Source organism: Lytechinus variegatus, chromosome 3 (assembly GCF_018143015.1).
Source record: "Lytechinus variegatus isolate NC3 chromosome 3, Lvar_3.0, whole genome shotgun sequence".
In the NCBI taxonomy this organism is placed as follows: Eukaryota; Metazoa; Echinodermata; class Echinoidea; order Temnopleuroida; family Toxopneustidae; genus Lytechinus; species Lytechinus variegatus.
In genome coordinates this window covers 72876492-72898789 of record NC_054742.1, presented here as the reverse complement: position 1 = coordinate 72898789, position 22298 = coordinate 72876492, and the positions used below count along the sequence as shown (strand labels likewise).

General features: G+C 35.6%; 1 protein-coding gene and 1 long non-coding RNA gene across 3 annotated transcripts; one reads left to right on the top strand and one right to left on the bottom strand.

Moving 5' to 3' along the window:
• Nucleotides 1-2540: 2540 nt before the first annotated feature.
• On the top strand, nt 2541-19792 carry LOC121411892 (tetratricopeptide repeat protein 23-like). 2 transcript variants are annotated; one of them, XM_041604779.1, is made up of 13 exons: nt 2541-2671; nt 5526-5695; nt 6627-6825; nt 7457-7580; nt 8496-8652; nt 10451-10579; nt 11783-11909; nt 12509-12591; nt 14169-14254; nt 15334-15461; nt 16237-16386; nt 18669-18751; nt 19191-19792. In XM_041604779.1, exons 2-13 carry the CDS (start codon nt 5535-5537, stop codon nt 19312-19314), a joined length of 1551 nt encoding a protein of 516 aa, XP_041460713.1. In that variant the 5' UTR covers nt 2541-2671; nt 5526-5534; the 3' UTR covers nt 19315-19792. The 2 variants fall into 2 exon arrangements, with proteins under 2 accessions (XP_041460713.1, XP_041460712.1); XM_041604778.1 differs by having other exon boundaries at nt 5518-5695.
• On the bottom strand, nt 3127-4192 carry LOC121411893. The gene is made up of 2 exons (XR_005969551.1): nt 4008-4192; nt 3127-3213 (listed from the first exon to the last, which is right to left on the bottom strand). It is a non-coding gene; the product is annotated as an uncharacterized LOC121411893 (long non-coding RNA).
• Nucleotides 19793-22298: the final 2506 nt, after the last annotated feature.

Sequence of the window (22298 nt, the reverse complement as noted above, 5' to 3'; positions counted from 1 at the left end):
ATATTTTAGTTATATTTAAGCTTTGCGTAATAAGTGTTCCCTTGCGGTTGCTACTTTATCATGTTTTAGTAATAGTGCATGTCTTGTGAAAAAAAAATTGATATCAAAACCATGCAATTATGCACACTCTTAAAAATGTAGGACAACATTCTGTCCACACAACATCATTGGTTAAAACTTTATATCAAATTTTGGGTAGATTTAAACCAATAATGTGTGCTTTTTGGGTGAAAACTACTGAGTATTGGTTAAAAACCACCCATATTTTACCCATGGACATGGTTAACCAATCGTTGTGTGGACAGTATGTTGCCCAACATTTTGAGAGTGCCAAATGTTTACTGGACACATTTGAAAAAAAATGCACCCCGGCCCTGAAGTCCCCATTTTATCCCACGAAATACACTGTAATTCTTAAATTGGGGTTGGCCCCTTAATGTGGAATCTACTAGGCCACACACTTTGAATGTTGTTAATATCGTTTGAATTTTCAAATATTTAATTTTACTCCAATAAGTCGGGATAATCGTGGATGATATGAAATCAGTATCTTCAAAATCGATGGAGAATTCAATATCATCGACATCTCTAAATTTTGTTAAAGTCAAATAAAAAAAATTATTTGAAAATTCTTAAACTTTTACTATATTATTTACATGCTTAGAAATTTTGAATTGTTTTTAATTACCATTGACTTATTGTGTTTTTATTTTTTTTTATTATGAGTGATTTTTATCAATCTATCGTATGCATTCTCCTGTTATTTATTCATCTTTATCAATAAATTACTGTGCAAATGTATGTTAATAATTTTAATTGTCTCTGTATTTTTCTAAACATGTATTTTTAATTGATACCCTGTAAAGCATGTGTAATTCAGTTTTTACTGCGATGCATGTCTATAGAATAAACCATTAAATGAATGAATGAATGTGAAATCATTGGCCATGATATCATACTGAACATGATGTGGACATTATTACTGTTTTGTTGAAGAAAACCTGAAAATGTGACTTTTCTTAAAATCGATTTTTTTTTATAATTAATTTGTTATGAATTTTCAGTGTAATGCTTTTCGGATCAGTTTTATTTTGGTTCAATTCAACTTGTTGTTGTGTGACTGAATTTAGTGGATTTGAGTTTAGTCCATGGTTTAATTAATACCATGGTCACATTTGTTCTACGGCGGCCGTACGGCGAGTCAAAAACAGCCGTTTTAACATTTTTGTGCCAGCTAAATATAGGTGGTTTGAATAAAAATGAACAAAACGGCTGTTTTCGACTCGCCGTGACCATGGTATTAATGTATAATTTACATTTTTGCTAGCCTAAAAATTAGTCTCAGAAGAAAACCCCTCTTTTTGGTGATATTTGTTTTTGTTATTCAACTCAACTATCTGAAAAAGCTTCTGTAAAATTGCCTTTTTACCAAATTTCATTTAAAATTATTTAGACCAAATAAGGTAAGGTCCATACGAGCTTTGGGCTATCTCATATTAAAAGAAAATGAAAAGAGAAAAGGTGCTACAGTTGTACTCTTTTCATTTTAATGAATGCCATTTTATGCACTGATCGGCTTGAAGCGCTAGAAAGCATTTTAAAGGTCAAGTCTAGCCGGGAAAAAAGTAGATCAATTGAAGAAATAAAAATCAAACAAGCATATAACGCTGAAATTCGATGTAAAATGGATTGTGACATTTGAAAAGTTTTTCTTGTATTTCACAAAACAGTGCTATGCACAATTAAGTGATATGCAAATGAGAGAGCAAATAAAAAGCAGGACAAATTAAAATACTTCATGTTTCAACAATAAAAAAATATGAGTGAGTGATTTCTTTGTCTTTGACTCTCATATGCATTTAAGTTGTGTATTATATGTAATCGTTGTGTAAAAGTAAGCGGAAAAAATTCATAACTTCCTCATTTTACATCTGAATTTTGATGAATTTTTCAGTGTTGTGCTTGTTTGAGTTTCTCTTTTATTCGGAAATAAACTTTTTTTCCTGGGATCTAACCACAATTAAGAGGTGGATCGAACAAATTGAAAGAGTAACGAATTGACGCCCTCTACGCACGTACGGTACTAGACCAAAAGCTTCGGTCTCTGTTTTGTTGGTTGTTCAGCTGAACTTCGTTGGCTTTCTCACCAAATACAGAGACCGAAGTTCTAGCGCGATCTGTACAGGGGACTCAATTGCCATATGTTTATGTACTTAAGATCGGATAAAACGGGGAAGTGAATTTGCGCGACAGCCGAGGTAAGTCACTGTTTTTGTTCCTTTTAACTTAATTTTTTCTCTGTTTTTTGGCAATTGATGCCAAGAGGGAATATAAATTTGCACTCTGGTCACTATAATTTTCGAAATTTTTATTCATTAAAGACAAAAATTGAAAAGCCCCGACGGGGGGATTTTGCATTGCAAGTCCCCTTATGGTGGGTGCACGATAGCGAGCCGTCTGTGTACGAGGAGAAATAAAAAAAAAATGTTAAAAAACTCCTCGAAACAGACGGCTGCCAGCTGTCTAGTACGGTACGTTTATCAGAGAGTATATGCTGCCTTGGCTTGTCGTTGCTAAGCCTAAGAAAGAAGCACAAATTAGCCCTTGCTAAGTCTCTCGATTGATGTGATTTCATCTACGATTCTAGAATATATTATGCTATCGTTTTGAGGTAAGATAATTGTATCGAATGCCGGTTTAAGAGAGGTTTATTTGATGATGATTGAGGCCCGAGGATTCATTCTTTTTCATTGCCCCACATATTTATTTGTGTGTATTGTACTGTTGCAGTTGTGGTTTGTTGAGATGCAGTCACTCACTAATCTGAATATTATTCAGATCAGTGGATGCAGATGAGACCGAGTTTTGTCTCACATCTTACTAGGCACTTCAATGATGAAGCAATATTATTGGCCTTATCGTGAAATTTGTTGCCTCTCTTGTGTGTGTGTGCTCGTTGTGTACAATACTACAATTTTAGTACAAAGTCAATGTAAAGAAGTCACCGCCGTTGTCAAAATAAACGGCAGTTGTGGAGGTTGGCGTTTGTGACAAGATGACTAACTCAAATTTTGGAAATGTTCTAACAACTCTGGAGTGACGAATTAGTGACAACAAGATGAGTACCAATATTATCACACGAGTTCGACGTTTCTTCAAGACTTTAATGACCATTGCAGTTACAATCTCTCACTTGAACTTGAACTGTTCAATCTGTAATTCAATGACACAGAAAAAGATATACAATGTATCAGTTGTCAGTTAACAAACTGTCATGAAATAAACGTGTCGCCATAAATATGTAAACTTTGTATTTCTGAATAATCTAACTCGTATATAAACCCACTCATTAGAAATGAATATTTGTCAGTCTTTGCATAATAATCTGACTTTAAACCTGTGCCTCAGTCTACAAATTCTTTATTTATCTTGTTTTTATAATTGACATCTGCTGTAATGACCTTGCATGTGTATGTGATGTATTTATCCAAAATAAATTTATATCTGCTGAATGCCCACAAAATATGCATGTCTTGCCTAATTTGTCTTGTGTCTTGTCAAATGCAAATATCTATGACATTCAGTCTTATTAACCCATAACATACACATGCACTGCCTGCCCTACACTGCAGTCATACACAATAGCTAACAAGCCCTTTAATTCCTAGAAATGTTTCAAACATGTCAAAAGGTCACCTAACGTGCATTACGATAGCCATTCATTCATATACTGTTTTACTTGGCTGGTTTTACATTTCAAAGCTTTCTATGAAACACTTGTTATCTAAATCTAGCTTCACTTTCATCTATAACCTTCGGAAGCTCATACAAGTTGATGCTTTATCGCATACGCTGTACCACGTATAACGAATCACGTATTTCATGTGATAATGCCAAATTTTGAACCAAAAATACACATTGTATATGATCATATTTTATACCTCTACTGACACTAATCATTAAACTAAAGATTATACTACGGAAATATGAAGATAAATTCAACTTACAACATTGGCATCTCCAGATTAACATGAATTTTAAAAACAATCCCAAAATGACTTTCATTCTATCTCATAGAAAATTTAGATCCTCGATAAATCAACTACGCCCTCACTCGGCATGTTCGAGAAACGAATCCAAAACTCTCGCTTCTGACGTCATCGCAAAAATTCAGAAGCTCGTATTTACAGCAGTGAATGGATTGGTGACATAAACCAAGATAATGCCATATTATTTAATAATGAGACAATAATAATAATATTGTCGAGACAACAATAATAATTATTGTAATAATCATGAGTCATGACATAAAAAAATAATTATATAGGCCTACCCAGTTGTTGGGTGCCCGGACGTCCAGGTTGTGTATCCGGACAGTCGATTTTAAACAGCCAATTGAAAAAGTTTAAATTCAAATCTCTTAAATGCTTTAGCACAAAATGTTAGACAATATTATAGAGAACAAATATTGAAGATGATTAGCACTAATCAATGCACAGTTTTTGTTTAATCCAAAGACAAAAAAGGCTTCATTTTTGTTACACGTCTGGGCACTCAACCAAGCATGTACATTCCCTATATTAATGTACAGTATGTATCATAAGTGTGCCATGCCCAAAACAAAGAGAACAATAAGATTACACATTTGTCTTTTTTTGTCAAACAAAAAGCCCCGATTTTGTATCACATAGGTGACAATAAATTGACTTCTGGGTGTCGGAATTTGAAAATTCAAACAGTTTTGTAAATCATAAATATTGAGCTTCATTAAACATGCTGGAAAAGCCTTACCTAATTTTCACCTGAAGTGCCTACCACTACACTTCACTACCACTACCCTCCGCTACACCAAGTTCTTTTCCCTTTTAAGGGAAAAAAAGAGAAAGAGATTGGTGTAATTTTGGTCTTTCCTGTGGAAAAGTAGAACCTACATTCATGCATGTTTGAATGCGCGTGCAGGAGAAACAAAAGTTTGTTTGTATACGTATGACGTTGAGATGGTTGTATTCAGGGACCTGGGAACGATTTTTTAAGTGGGGGTGCTGATGTAATTTTGAATTTGGAAAGCAAAAATAAAAGGTGTTCACTACAAAATGACAGTCAAACTGGTCCCAAGAATATGAAAAGCAAAAAAATAAAAATAAAAGTGTTTTGCACTACAAAATCAAGGTCATTTTGGTTACACTTATAAAGTTTCACACATCTTTGCATTTATATTTGTTGTGGTTTGTATATACGGTATATCGAAAGGAAATGTTGTTGGGCTAGTGCCATGAGTGTCTCTGGAGTCTGGGAGGTGTGTGCTCTCAATAAGATGGCACAATTATTATCTTTCAGAATACCTGGGAGTAGTTGCCTATGGAAATTTTTTGGGTGCTACACCCATGGCTTCCCAGGGCAAAGGATGTATTCCCTGCTTTTGGGCTCTGTGTAAGGAAACACACTCAAGCAATCACAATACCTTTTTGCCCACAATCATTTTTTTCAAACAATTTTAATTTTGTTATATACTTTTAGAAAATCAGAGTGACACCATGAGTTCAGATGATTCTTTTTTCTCTGATGGAAGTCGATCTGACCGAAGTCCTCTGTCGGACGATGAAGATAAGCCAGACATAGGAGGTCTAGGACTAAAGGTTGTGGATATACCAACAGGAAGTCAAAGCTCTCAGAGATCTCACCATAGTACATCAGGGTAAGACAATTTTAGCCATTAGGACAGGTTTTTATGTCTAGTATCTGCACGCAACCTTGCTGTATTTTAAACTGGTCCAGATAAAATTCTTATTTTCTTGTCTTTCTGTTAATGCCCACAATCATTTTATTGAATATTATGGCGTATGAACGTCAAGATTGACTTGACCTGAACTTTGCTGGGACCGGCAGGTGCAATATATCGGTTGAACACCCTACTCTATGATGAATAGTGTATTGGTTTTAACCTGCATCGGTTGTGACTCTCCTATACACGGGACTAACATTTGCGTCTTTTCCAATGGACGGAGTGTTTTCCAACTGTATTCACACCTGCACTTGAATACAGTGGTGAGGCACGCTTACCCTAACCGACTGAGCTACGCTGCCTCCCATTTTGTATTATAAGTATGTGAATCAAGAATGATATTTGACATCATCGATGGCCAGTAGGTCTTTAGGGTTATTTCTCTCCGGTATACCAAATGATGATATGTCACTGCAGTAAACACACCTACGTGGATGACCAAACATATTTTGATTTATTGCCTCCCCCCAAAACCTGGTCGCTGGACGGAAAAAATTCGGCAAAGAGTTCATGATTTAGTTGCCTACATACATTATACACCCACATCTGTCGATGTCTATTAGCATCTGGTCTCTCTCTCCCATATTGTATGATTATTATTAATATTATGTTGTGGTTTTAGGAGCCCAATTGTTGAAAGTCTGATGACTTATGTTGGCTCTTCCATATTCTTATTTTCTTATCTAAACTTTTTGCACCTTTATACAGTGTTTATTTAACTGTTTTGATTTATATCGTATGTTTTTAATGAAATATGGAATGGATTAAACAAAAATAAAAATAAAATGAACGAGTCTGTGATTGCTTTGAAGTCATCGCAAAATCATTCCATAATGAATTCTAGATCAGATGACTTCTCTGATGATTCCCCACGCCGGTCAGCTCAGCGCAGCACCAGGGAGACGCCCTCGCCGAGGAGGAGGAGAAGAAAGAAACATGCTGTGGTGACCCTCAAAGATGGTTCTGTCCTTGACCTCACTCCCCCTGAAGAATTGCTACCTCAGTGTGAGCGCAAGGCGCGTTACTACACAAGCAAGAAAGAGGTGAGTACCTTCCTGATCGTAGGTCTTCAGCTGATTCCCATCTTATCTTAGCATTAATTTGATAAAAGATTTCTTAAATGACTCAAATATGGCATTTTAGATTGTGCACTCTGTAAGAAAATATAGTATTTTCCCAATCACTAATTTTCAAACCAGGATTTTGTCATCTCTGCTCACTGTGAAAAATATTTGTAGCCGTGTTGCATCATGTGTAAACTGTGCTTGAGAGGGGCTAGCAGCATCATGTTTTTTTTTGTTCTGGAGGTTGAAAGTCCAAGGGTTATAGGTCAATACATGTATGTCTTTGATTATTTGTAGGAAATATTGATTGTATTCCCTTTTGGCATTTTCAGAGACTGACAAAGCAATCAGGGAGTGGTCTCGCTACACTGATTTAGGGTTTAGAATTTTTGTGGTCATGAGGTCAAAGTTCCATGGTCAAAGGTCAATTGAACTATGGTTATATCAGGAGAAAACTATTTGTGATGATAATAGTAATGATGATAATACTTGGTTCTTTTATTATGCATTAAACATAGGAGATTGCATATCCTTTTGTGCTTACGAAGTAAGAGAGTATATGTAAAGTAAAATTAGAATAATTTCTTTTTTACTTTTGGCCTTGTCAAAGACTGATAAAGCAATCAGGGAGTGGTCTCGCTACACTGCACTTTGTCGCCTGGTTCATGGTTTAGAACACTGGAAGCTCGCCGAGGGATACGTCTTCCTGGCTCATGCCTATCTCACTCTGAGAGGTAAATATCTTTTTTCTTCTCAAGTAATGATAATATTAGTAGTTTCAGGCATTTTTATATATAAGAAAGTATGATAATGATTAGAAATTTGTCATTATGTCCATCTGTGACCTTTTCGATCTCTTTATCAATTCTTTTCTAAGTCAATTGGATAGCAGTTTTGAAACTTTTGATTTTTTTGTATCCAAATTGTATTGAAGGATGTACTGTTAACCATATTTAGCCTATTAGAGGGGGGGGGGCCTTGTGAAGTCTCCCCCTTGACACTTTTTGTGATTAATCTGTAATGCGAACTTATTGCACGTGACATTTCGTTACTTTTTCATTCAAGTCTTGCGCAACTTTCAAGATCACCAAATTTGTTACCTTACAGTTTGTAAGTGCATGTCAGGCCAAAACTGCTAAAAAAAAAATACATGATTTCATTTAAAGATCTAATAGTAGGCTCTGTATGTAGCCAAATTTCTAAAAATATTTCCTTACTTTTACTTTTTATGATTAAAAACAATTGTTATACTTATGATCGAAATAATGTTTCCAATAAAAATGCAAAATAAGAACAATTGATATGCTATCGTTCAATTTTACAGTTGATAGGAGTCCTTAAAAGTGTATTCCGATCAAAATCTATTAGTTCGGGAGCTTAATTAAAAAGTTGTGCAGTCAAATTTCTTATTAAAATATGTATATATTTTTTTTTTTTGGGGGGGATTAATCAGCATAATTAATTGATTAAAAATAAATTTGAATAACTGTAAAATCTTATTTTGGGGTCTGTTGAGGATGACGTGCATGCTGATTTTGGTTGCGAACACGTAAACGACAGCGAAGGTCGAGGGGGGGAGGGGTGCAAAGATCAATAAAAAAAAAATAATGTATGCTTAGTACTTTTTGTCATTTCATCTTCAAATCCAGGATTACCGGCACAAGCACAGGCCCATTCTGAGACAGCAAGGACTATCATGTTAAACGGTCTTCATACGTCAGAATCAGACGAATCCAAGAGTCAACTGATGGGAACGCTTCTGCTCATGTACTATGTACTCGGAAGAGCCCTCACATTACTCAAGAAATATCCTTTACAATCAGACAGTGGGCGACATACTTTAACACATTAGACCCATGATGACATTTTGTTTGAAGCAAAGTATAACATGTTATGAGTGACGGGCACGTGCAGTTTGTGTAACAAGTTAATGCCCAATGTCCTTTCATGAATCTTGCTACCTGGCTGTTTGGTGGATAGGACAACAACAATTTACATTTTACTCACTTTCCAGTAAACAGTTGTAACCTTGTCATCAGTAGATGTAGATCTAGTACGTTTCTTTAACCTAACTCTGTGAAATCCAGTCTGAAAATCAAGCACACCGAAGATCACAAACACAGATAAGCACATGTTGGACCATAGAATTATTATTGCTTTAGGAAAAGGACCCATCACCGGCAGAAATGAACCGTGTTTTGCAAGATTCCCTGCGATAAGCTAATTGCAGTTAGCTCATCATCAACTTTTCTCTAATGTCCTTTCCTATTTTTCATTAGAATAAGCACTAACACTTTCAAATGAAGATGTTGCATAAGCTTTCCTGACATAGCATCCTGTTGTATTCAAATGCTATGAAAGAAAGACATGGCATACACCTTGTGACTTGAATAGTTCGTCATTGATCAAATTTGTAAATCGCTTGTTGGGTTGTCCACTTTTGGCACATTGACCAAAAAGTTATTTGGGCTACTGTCAATTGCCAATAATTATGTACACTTTGTTACACTTCATCGGATGTGATGAAAAGAATATTTCAATTTGAATAGTCATTGAAACACAATTTTTCAGGGAATTGAAAACCTCCTTGATGGTTTATCTCCAATGACCTTTTACTGCTCATGCACAGAATGCAATTGCAACTGGTCTATAACAAATTCTCTTTAAGAATCACTTGACACATGTTTCCATTATACATTGATGCTCAAAAGTTAGTGAACCCCACCTGAAAATGAACATGTTTAGATTGTTCATGTTCTGCCATGTTTTAGACATTTTATTGTGAAGTCTGGTGATAAAATATTACATTCAATAAAGATTGTTTATTTGGGCTCGCCAAACATTGTAGTTTTGTTGCCTACAGTATACACTTAGCATGAATGAGTGGTTGGGTTTAATAAACTTTTTAGCACAACTGTATATATACAGTTGAGGCCAGAAGTCTACATACACCCAAGAAATTCAAAGAAAAGCTGACACTTGCCAAACATTTTTATCTTATAAAATATTTTTGTTATCATGATGAATTTGATATTAAACAAATAAATATGTCATGCCCCTTCATCACATTGCTTTGTCACCAGGGGCTGAAAATTATTTAGGTGTAATTTTTCCCCAAAAAAAATTCTCAACACAAACATTTCAGATTACACTTTTTAGATCAGTGGTTAGTTATCATGGTAGAAAATGTAATATAAATCATAGATTTGACATTTATACATTTCTATGAAATGATGTTTGAAAATATAATAACTAACAATAGAATACACTTGGCAAGAATATTACTTTTTTTCTTCAAAGAAAATTCCACCTGAAACATACTTTGATCCCAACAGCATTCCAATCATGTGAAATGGCTCAATACGCTCTTTCATTTGATACCAAATTCATCATGGTAGTATTTATATTTCTGAAGATATAGTGAGTTTTACAATGTTTGGCAAGCAAACAAATTTCACTGAATTCCATGGGTGTATGTAAACGTTTGGCCTGAACTGTACATATAAAGACTCAGGTTATCACTTTATTGGATTCTGTGTAATGGAGCTCATTTCAAATCATCAGCACGACTGGCATGATTGCGTTTCTTTAACAAGATCCTCACATATCAGGAGGCAGAGCAAAATCTGGTGAAAGCCGAGAGAGTTTCACAAGAACTCTCTAAACTGACCGGAGAGAGGGAGTCTTCAAGAAGAATTCAGTTGGATATTGATGTTGCAATTGCTTTAGCCAAGTAAGTCATTGATGTACGTAAACAATGAAATAGAAAATAGATAATATTTTTTTTTCAAATAAGAAAAAATTATAAAATAAATAGGTTTAGTGAAATTAAGCTAGATAGAACCAGTTTTTGCCATCATGCAAATTTTCGGGCAGAGATCTTGGGCAGGGGAGGCAAGATTCCCCCCCCCCTCCGACAAGTATTAAAATACTTGGTTGAAAATGGTGTCTCTTTCTTGACACTATAAAAAAATCAAAGAAAGTTATGTTCTTATAGTCGTCTTATCATTTACGATCAAAATATTGACAGTATGTACACCCAACTTTTAATCCTAAAAAGATTGGGGGGGGCTGAACCTCAACATTTTTCATGATAAATCCGCCGCTCAAAGTCTCCCGCAACGTTTGAGACCAAAATTGTGATCCCCGGGGACGTGGTTCCGAAATTACGCAACATTTCGTAAGTGCCTGCAGACCCAAAATTACTCAAAAACATGAATTTGTGTACAAATCTAATGCAAATTGTGTTTTTAGCCAAAATTCATAAATGTATCATTATTTTTCCTTTCAGTGCTTAAAATCAATTAATTTTATCTTGTTTGTGGTCAAAATAAAGTACCCAACAATTTCCATTGAAAAAACAATAAAAAACAAAAAGTCTAAAAATATAGAAATACATAAGAAATTAGAAAACAATAGAAATATGGAAGAAAATAAATGTTTTTTTGAAATTTTTGAAAAATAAATTTGATCAGATGCCTATCTAGAGTATGTAAACAAAAATTAGCATTTTAGGGGCATTATTTCATTAATAAGAGCAAACTTATGATTTTATGCATAAATTAGCATAATTAATGAGCAATGAGATTTTTGCAGAATTTAATATTATAATTTTGTAGATAATGCAATGGGTAACGTGCATGCAAATTTTTGTTGCGATCACGCGATCGACGGCCAAGATCATCAGGGGGGTGAATCAGCTCCCCCCCCCGTCTTCTTAGGCGTCGAAACAGCCCAGTCTATTTAGGGTTAAAGCTCTGCCTATGATAGGTGTTTATATAGCATCATCTATCTAGGAAATTATCTATTTTGAGGTGCACTACCCTTATTACCCCTGCTTTAGCTTAATAAATGGAGAAAATTCTCGTATTAAAACAATCTAACAGTATAAAATCAATATCAAATACCATTCTGTCTACGTCATATTCTTTTTCAGACTGTATGCTAAACAGCAGAAGTTTGCCCTTGGGTCTGGCTTCTACGAGAAAGCAATCCGACTCACAGAGGAACAGTATGGGAACGACAGTCCGGATCTGATACCCATCTATCAAGACATGGGAAGAATATCCTTTGATTATACTCTGGTGTGCTCCTTGTAAATTTTCATATTTAAAAAAAGAGAAATATTAAAGCGACTTTCCATTGACAAATCATAGGGAAGATTAGCAATCAATTGTAGAACTTTTCACTATGATTGATTGCATTGACTACAATGTACGATTAATTTTGAAAATCAAGCGTAGGATTAATCGCTAACCTTTGTGTTACGGGAACCTGATCAGACTAAGACTCCAATGGTGCACTCGTTGATCGGCTAGCCCAGTTTCAAGGAGTTGCTTGATGTGCAAGTCCGCCTAACTAATGCGACAGATCTCTTGAAGATACAGGCTAGCACGACAAAGGTCATACGTGTATTTAAACAATACCAAACTTTGATGTGTGTTGTACTTGATAATGTTCATATGGATTTAAAAAAAATTGAACCAGGAAGAAGAAAAAAAATGTGCAGATGTTGGTGCAAAGTTTGAATGTTCAAAACTACAGTCTACTTTTCATCTAATCTTCTCTTCTTGATTCATGTTAATCTACTTTTACCTGTAGGTAAAAATATTGTTCATGCAGAATGTTATTCAGATGAAGATTCCTTGACTTTTGAAATCACTTAGAACAGAGCAAGAAGGAGCATGCAAACCAAGACAAGGCAACGGAACACTTCTTGCAGGCGCATTCCATTGCTGTGGCAAGGTACACGTTCACTTGATGATCATCTTTTCATTTTCAAAATTTCAGAGTTGGTTAGACTGGGTTTGTGGTTTAAAGGACAAGTACACCTCAACCTAAAGTTTATTTGAATAAAAAGAGAAAAATCCCACAAGCATAACACTGAAAATTTCATCAAAATCGGATGTAAAATAGGAAAGTTATGACATTTTAAATTTCTCTTAATTTCACTAAATAGTTATATGCACATCTTGGTTGGTATGCAAATGAAGGAACTGATGACATCTCTCACTATTTTGTATTTTATTATGTGAAATATGAACTATTCTAATTTTCTCCTCATTGTCCTGTGAAAAAAAAATTATTTCTCCCTGAACATGTGAATTACCATTGTTTAACATTTATGTTTCTGTCAATTTGGTCCTTAGCATCAAATCTGTAAAAATTGAAATATTGTATAATTCAAACAATAAAAAAAATCATTGATTCTCTCTTTTGCACGTGACTAAATTGTGAAAAATAATTGAAACTTTAGAATGTCATTACTTTCGTATTTTATATCCGATTTTGATGAAATTTTCAGTATCGACCTTGTCTGGTTTTACCTATTGATTTAAATCAACATTTTTTCTGAGATGGACTTGTCCTTTAAGTACATGTAGTTGCAGAAGAAAATAATTTCAAGATTAATTGTTATCATATCATTGTAGATCTAGAACCGATAGGTGTTTCATTAAGTTGTTCGTAAGTTACGACTGACTTTATGAACTATTGGTGATACTTTCTAAGGCACTAAATCAACATCATTGAAAATATGATTTATTTCATTTACCCACACGAAAGGGTCACCAGTTGTTCGTAAAGTCGCCTGTAACTTACGAATAGTTTATGAATCGCCCCTCTGGTTCATTTGCATTCAACAAGGTGCTTCAAACAGAAACTCCTTGCATTTACCAGTCTGAGTTAGGAATATGAAATCTAAGTTGAAAATTGATCACGTGGAAGACAATCAACACAGATAAGCACATGATGGACAGTGTATTTTCATTGCTTGGAAAAGCCAAGACGGCTGTCTCTGAGTGAGGCTCTACATGTGTGCTCACGTATTGAACTCTTGCAGTGTTATGAACAAAATATTTTAGCTAAGTACTTTTGCGATGTAAAACATTGCTTTATTAAGCTTGAGAGTCATTTCATCATGCTGATTGTAAGTAAGGCACAACAATGCTCCACTGGTGAAATGTCCTTTTAACTGGGTACCTCATTCCCCCCCCCCCTGTTTCTGTTTATGGCAGTGAGTCAACCTTATTTCAATATAATCAGATTCTGTGCATTGAGATGCTTCTTCACAACAAAAGGTACACATAATTTTTTTGTGTGATTATTTATCTGAAATGGGGTAGTGCCAATTCTGTACCTTTTTTTTTCAAATGAGACAGCTGGGTATATCCTGATTGTAAAACAAGTTCTTTTGATGATTTCTGGATGTTGGTACAATTCTGTACCTGTGTTGTGGTTTTCTGTACAGATCTTGCAGAGTTGGATGTTGTGTGAGGAACCAAAATTGACCTTTCATCTTAACATTTCTCTACATCATGCAGGTATAGTGGACAGAGTGAGGAGGTTGCCGAGACAGCTCACGCCCTTGCCCTCGCTTATTCAGAATCGGCCACAGCAGAGGCAGAAAGTAAACAGTTCCATTTATTCTTGAAATTATACTACTGAACTCTAATTTCAATAGTATTACATGTCTTTTCGTGCTAAGTTGGTACGGTTGAACACAAAGGGTCCTTACTGTTTTTGTCAAGATGTTGTCAGAGATTGTGCACTAGCTGAAGAAAAACAGATGTAAAGGAAATAAATGAAAAGAAAACCAACATTGGCTAAGATCTAAAAAAATCATTATACATATTAAATTTTACGGTGACACAACATTTGCTACTGCGACAATTGCTTCAGGTTCCGGAAGAGAGTTCGGGTTGCAATAGGGTTTTACACTTGGTTTAGGGCAGTGTATAGTGTTAAACCCAGGGTTGAAGTGGTCATTCAGTTAGCGCATGTGGAATTTAGAGCGGAGCGATTGTCACTGGAGCAAATGAATTTATACTTGGTATTCAATTTCAAACCTTAAATAAACAAAATTTTAAATAGTCACATAAATTCTCAAATTTCTTTGCTTGAATTTATCAGCCTCCAATGTTTCAATATTTTCCCACTTGGTGGCTCCATTTCGTTACAAGCTCGCTCTCACCCTGGCAGGGCACTTCAGTCAACAGGTTTATTGTATTTGTCCAATTCCTTCCTGTAGCTACTGCTATCTGAATAGGAGAGAGGGATCAGACAGGTCCTCTTTAATCCATTGTCCCTTGGAACCCGGTTGTCCCTGTACAAATCTTATGTGAATGATAGAACTTGGTAGTCAAAGGATTGTTTTATAAGTCGTATTCCTTCCTGTAGCCTCTGCTGCTGCATGAAAGAGTCTAATGATCAGACAGCTAGTTCTCTTTAATCCATTGCTCCCTGAATCTGGATGATTCCTGTTCAAAGCCTATGTAAATGATTGGCCTCAATAGCCAGTGGGTTAATTGTATCTGTCATATTCCTTCCTGTAGCTGCTACTGAACATTTTCTGACTGTCTATGAATCAGACAGGTTCTCCTTAATTCATTGCCCCCTGAATCTGGATGATCTTTGTGCAAAGCCTATGTAAATGATTGGCCTCAATAGCCAGTGGGTTAATTGTATCTGTCATATTCCTTCCTGTAGCTGCTGCTGAACAGTACCTGAATGAGAGTCTAGGGATCAGACAGGTTCTCTTTGGTCCCCATCACGCTAAGACGATATCAACCCAGGACGATCTATGTCGGCTTCTCATACGCACAGACAGGACAGATGTAAGTTCTGTTTCTGACCGTTTTCATAGAGACTTGTTTCATAAGGACTATGAATTATGATATCTGTTTTGCTCTTCAATTTTTTTTACCAAAACATGGTGAGCACTCATTTTGGGATGCTTCTTCCACCCTATGAGAAATAATAATAATAATTAGACTTATATCGCGCCAAATCCACTCTGTAGAGTGCTTAAGGCGCTTTTTTAGGAAATCGTCGGCCTTATGCCAAAAGGGCCTTAACCCGATTTTAGGGGTTCTGAATATTTTATAATAAATTTAACACATTTCATGTAAAACTTAATAACTTAACACGTTTATCGAAATTGGCTTCAAAAGCAAAAAAAACGACCACAAACTTTTGATTATTAGAGAGGCCAAAACCTTTAAACGCCATTATCTCGGAATGGCCAAAAGCAGTTAAGGCCCTTTTGGCATAAGGCCGACGAAATTATAAAAATACATGTTTAATACATTTACATTCCCTAAGAAGTGTTTGCTTAACAAGTAATGACTTGTTGTCATTTCTCAATTTCTAAGTGAAAAGTGATGGGCTAAGCTGTGTGTTATGTACACAAAGAAATTTAATAATGATGATAATAATAGTAACAACACCAATAATAATTTATTGCAATTATTGTTTTTACTATTATCTTCGTATTTACGTTTAGTATTATAATTAGTAGTAGTGTTTTTCTTTTTTTTATCATTTTATTCATTTCACCGATAATCATCACACTTTAGTTGATTCAATCTTTGTTTTCTTCTTTCATATCAGGAAGCAGTTTCCCTATTGCGAACCTTAATAACCTCAAAGAGCGCCACCTTTGGTGACCTCAGTGCAGAGGTCGGAGAGGCCTACAAGCTCTATGGATCAATACTCATGTCACAGGGGCAGCTTGAAAAGGCTCTCAAGTTTTTCAAAAAGGTCAGAATTTGATCTCGTTCGCATGGCAGAAGCGAGACAGAGGTACCGCTAAACATAGAAAATGTTTTATATTTCAATGTCATAAATTAGGGACTTGTTGAATTTTGTGGTTTGGGAAAATTTTGAATATCAATGTTCTTACTTCCTTATATTATCCCCTGTAAATCATATGATATCTTGGCAGGAAAAAAATATACATACATGAGACTGTGCCTTGATAACCCCCAAACAATCCCAGTGATACAGTCTATTAGTGTTGACCTGTGCTTTTGCATCGATTTGAATATTTATATTTTACATTGAGCACCTAGCAAGGTGGATATGTGCGCTATACAAATCCCATATTATTATCATTTTATACACAAATTTTTCCTGTAAATATTCAGTTCCTGAAGATGATCTGAATGGAACAGTCGGAAATTCGAACTCATTAATTATTGCTCTACTCTGCGTTTTATTTTTATCATTTTACTATTTTGTACTTTGTATTATGCTCTTTTGTAATTCATCTTTGGAAATAGGTGTCTTTTTTGGTATGTTTTTATATACCCGTCCTAGATGGGTCTTATGGTATCATGCTCGGTGTCCGACTGTTAACCATTCCTTGTAAACGCAATATCTTCAGGTTGACTTAACCTAGGCTTATATCGTTTGGTGTGTATGATACTAGCATGGATCCAAGGAAGCCTGTTAATTTTTAATTTCAAAGGTCAAGGTCACAGTGACAAGCTTTCATCTTACCCTTCTGAAGTCCCTTTAAATGTGATAACTTTAGTTTAACTTAACCTAGGCTTATATACTGAGGTGTGTATGACACTAGCATAGATTCGTGGAAGCCTATCGATTTTTAGGTCAAAAGGTCAAGTCGCCACTTTTCTTGCTTGACCAATAGCTTCATTTTCCATGTTACAGGCGGGTGTATTATGTGCTCGCCCTACCGAGCATTAAAACTGAAGATTTCAAGATGAAATGGAATGAAAGTTGCCAATGAGCCCATTAATGGATTCATTATAATAGGTCAGTTGGAATAAAAAGAGGCAGGAAAATAGCCTTCATACAGAAAATATCTTCTCTCCCTTTGGATATTTGAAAATGATACCCAGATTAGATGTCAGTCTGGTGAAACAATGAAAGTATATTCTCTGTTTAAAGGTCCTGTGACACCAATTCCATCTTATTCTAGATACATATCTATTATTAGGTAATTTGACTTGAAAAAAAAAAGAATTTGCCTTTGGTTCCTGTGTACAACGAACCGGTGTTGAGTTATTCCATGGAAATGGACTTCAACGGGAATGCCCACTAAAATATTCGAAAGAGTCGACCGATCGACCTGTCAATCATTGTGAAGTCATCAAAGGAAGGCTTTCCCAGCTGTGCAGCTGAATCCCTAGTTATTGTACACGTTCCTTGTGTAGTTGCTGTTTCGACCGAGCTCATCCTAAATGGATTTTTAAAGATTTTTATGAGGTTTTGATCATGGCTGCTGCATCGTCATCAGCTGCGTCTGATTCTTCAGACTTTGAAGATTCAGGTTCTGAATATTATTCCAGCAATTCAATTTTTTTACTTTGAATCCACACGTGCAACAACAATAGACACTTCAAGCTCCAAACGTCAACAACGCTCAGCAGCTTCTTTCCCTGACGTCATACAATGTAGTTGTCACGTGATATACAAAACCAAATCGGGCTGAATTTTTGTGGTCGGGGCGAATTTGGCTCAATTTTCAATATAAAACTGCTTTTGAATCTGATGTGGGATGTTTTTGGGGTAAAATTTTGATGGAATTGTAATTAGTAACCACTAAGCTAACGAATAAATCAGCATCTTTGCTGTATTTCATGGGACCTTTAAAGGTAGTTTAAGGCTTGGTCCCACTGGATGACTGACACAAAACGTACTCTTAATGATAACAGCCAATGGACAAAACGGGCAAACAATGAAAGCACAGTGTGACGGATACTCGATGGATATAGAGTGCATGCAAAGAGTACACGACGGATACATAAAGTTTTCCAGCGGATGGCAAGATTCTTTTCTATTATACATCCTCTCTGCATCCGTAATTGCAGTGGTACATACAGCCTTTTTTTGTAAAATTTGTCTGTAAAACATTCTCGGGGTATAAAAGAATGCACATCAAACACAAGGGATTTATGTCTGGCATCTTTTATATTTTTTTAGAAATGTATGTATTATTTAAAGTTAACACTTATTTTGTTGCTGTGAATATTTTGTGAGTTATAATACTGGAGGTTCTGTTTTTTTTCTTCACTCAGAGTTACAACATTGAGAGTACAGTGTATGGACCTGGTCATAAGAAAGCCAAAGCCACTCAACAAACCATTGATATGCTCCTGCAGTAAGTGAATCTCACTTTATCTCATTTTCTGTCTTCCCCTGTTAGACTTTCCTATCCATAATCATCGTCACTCTCTTTTCCTCTTCTTTTTATCCCTCTCTCCATTGGTTGCTCTCATCTCCTTCAGTATTTCTTTCTTGGCTACTTGTTTCTTTTGTTAAAATGTTGTTCCTTTTGTTGCCCTTTTCTCCTTTCATTTTGTGTTATGTAATCTGTATCATCTTTATTCTGTCCTTTCCTTTACTTTTTATCTTATCGTCTTTTGCTTGTGGCCTTTCACTTCTTTTATTTTATGTCTCTTTATTTGTCAACTTGTTTGTATCTTTGTTTCTTGTTCTTCCCGTTTTGTTGTTCACTTAATGAACTTTTTTGTATACATACCTGTACATTCTTCATGAGACAAAATTGACCTGTTATTTATGCATCACGATTTTAATAGGTCTCCGATGCTGGCTGCCAAGGAAGGCCAGACCAGGGCGGGGCAACTCAAGAGACGACCGAGATTCAATGCTACGGTAGGGAAGACTGCTCCTTCGGGGAATGTGAAGTCTGCCTGGGATTGATGAACTCACCAATTATTCACAAGTAAATTCTTATTCATAAACCATACCTACCTATTGCCAACTTTTTTTCCCCTTTTTTTTGGGGGGGGTGAGAGCAGATTTGGTGAGATCGATTGCTATTTTAGTAGATTTTTTTGACAATCTATCCCTTTTTTTTTGTTTGGATTACTTCAGTTTGAAATCAGCTTTGTTCATTTGCATTTGACTGGGGGGGGGGGGGGGATTGTCATCACACGGTGTGGATATTATGCTCTTGTAGTCCAGGATAGAAGAGGCATAACCTTGTTTTTTTATGTATACAATATTTTTTGATGGTTTCTTGTCAATTCGAGGGTGCTGATTACGAATCTGGATGGTGCCACTCATGTAACCTTGAGTATTCATTTGTTCATACATCGCGAATTTTGCAGTTTAGTGCATATTTTTGTGAAAATTATTTTTCCCTATTCATATTGTACATAATAGTGTATACAATGGCCTATGGTGGCCATTTTGAATATCGGGAAAATAAATATTTTGTCAAAAATTATTTTTGAAGATTGTATTTCACTCCTGCCACACAATTTCATGCATTTCACAGCCAATGTGCGGACAATTTTATGATTTTCATGGGTAATTTGCATATTTTGGCGGCCATATTGGATTTTGCCAATTTGCGGAAAATGCTCAAGGTTACACGAGTGGCATCATCCAGATTCGTAATCAGCACCCTCGAATTGACAAGAAACCATCAAAAAATATAGTATATATAAAAAAAACAAGGTTTGGTCAATTTTCTATGGGGCCTATCCTGGACTATTGCAAAAGCTTGTAAAAAGTGTTCTTTCATGGTTGGGTGGTGTACATGCATAAGGTGAAACTTACTCTTTACAAAATGATTCAAAATAAAAAGTTCCTCAGGAGCTTGTGTGTCTGCCCTCTTAGAAATCAGGGATTGAGTGGCTTCGGAAACTGTAGACCTTGTAGTGTCTGATGGTGCCTCATAACAATCAAATTAAATACATGTATCAGCCCGTTTCATGTATACAGTTGTTTATAAATCTTAGATACGAGTTCTTTTGATTTCTTCAACTGTACAACAAAAGGACAGACTGTAATAGGAATACTGACAAATACAGGTGATAAAATGTACAACTGGATTGATTATGCTCCAATGAATATTGTATTGTATCAGATATAAGTGGGTTTTCCTATTACTGTATTCATAGAAATGTGCAATCCCTTTAATATGAATTGTAAATTTATTAGTGTAATGTTGCTGAATGTAAATTAGTGATAATTACTTGTAGATACTTGCTTAGCTCTATTATTGTCTATATCTGCATTGTGGAATATTTTGAATTAAATTTGTCAAATTACTGTCAGTTGTATAGATTTGATAATTTCTTGTTTATGACTTCCTGTTTATGTATTTTTTGTAATTCTATTTATAAATTCCTGCGCCTCTTTTTATCATGTTGTGGAATGTTCTGATTGTAAGTATGAATGAAAAAAGTGTAATAGCGTTGAACTGAGGTTGAAACCTTAAAAGAGACACAAAGAGTCACAAAATTATGTCTATACACACCTTGTTATTCACTTATACACTGGGCCAAAAATGGTTGAGAGGATGATACTTTCCAAACACTGCAAATGGCCCGATATTTCTGGGAAGCATTTCAACAAGTTTTCAGCAAGTTCTTTTGAGCCCAGTCAATTCACTACTCTCGGGAGCAAATATGGCAAGCGTAATACCAGATTTGTTCTTTAAATAGTTGCATTGTCTCCATTATCGTTCATTTTATATTTCGGGTATGTCACCACTTAGTCACACCAGGGTGGCGTTTCATCAATATTTTCGTCCGACAAGTCAGATCTGACAACTTTCCTGTATTCTGATTGTTTGAGAAGCATTGTTACCATAGTAACTGTCGGATAAAATAGGACTTGTCGGATAAAACGTCCGACAAGTCCTTTCATGAAACACTCCCCAGGGGGGCATTTTATCAATATTTTCGTCGGACAAGTTGTCAGATCTGACAACTTTCCTGGATTCTGATTGGTTGAGAAGAACTGTTACTATAGTAACTGTCGGATAAAACAGGACTTGTCGGATAAAACGTCTGACAAGTCCTCTCATGAAACGCTCCCCAGGGCCCCCATCTTACAAAGCATTGCAATTGATCCCATCAGCCACAACTATGGACGGCCATGCAGCACCGTCAACATATAAAATGCAAATTTGTTCAAAATATTTTCTAGATATGTATATTCATAGATTCATTGTTCTCTTGAAGATTAAGTGTGATTCTCTTTTTGTACTTAGGAGATTGTGTGAATTTTTTATAGAAAAAAATGATGGTATGGATGGATTTCCATACAGTAGAAATTGATGGGATCATTCGTAACTCTTTGTAGGACATGGACCTGGGGTCCTGGGCTCCAAAGCTTATTGTCCCAGTTTTTGTCGCTGTAAAACAATATAATTATGAGAAATTGCATATGTACAGTCAAATCAAAATGAGCTTGTGTAAAAGCCAAATAAACTCCCAAATTGAAGCAATTTTCTATGGCAGAACCAGAAAACCATGTGTTATGTATTGTTTACCTTTTCTATGAAGTCAAATCTATTCAAAGTCCATCATCTGGATCCAGTTACACCAAGGTTAGCGATTAATCGTATGCTTGGTTTTTACGATTGAGTGTTCATTGTAGTCAATGCAATCAATTGTAGAAAAATGTTCTACGATCATTGCTAAGCTTTGTGTTACGAGCCCTGGTCCTATTAGATTTAACTTACTTTGGCAATATTCTTCTAACAACTGTATGGTAAAGGGGCCCAAGTCTGTTGTCTGGGCACACGCGTATCTGCGCGATTCTAATAAAGGAAGATACGCAACAACCACAAACTTTTCACCTGAAATACAAAGACAGATATTCATTTTGACTCAAAATGGTGGAAAAATATTGAATTCCAGGCATTTTAAGTGACGGCCTCAAAATGC

Coding starts and splice junctions, on each gene's coding strand:
- LOC121411892 (XM_041604779.1), top strand. CDS start 5,535: ATGAGTTCAGATGATTCTTTTTTCTCTGATGGAAGTCGATCTGACCGA. Junction 8,653..10,450: donor GCCCTCACATTACTCAAGAA/ATATCCTTTACA, acceptor CAAGATCCTCAC/ATATCAGGAGGCAGAGCAAA. Junction 12,592..14,168: donor CATTCCATTGCTGTGGCAAG/GTACACGTTCAC, acceptor TACATCATGCAG/GTATAGTGGACAGAGTGAGG.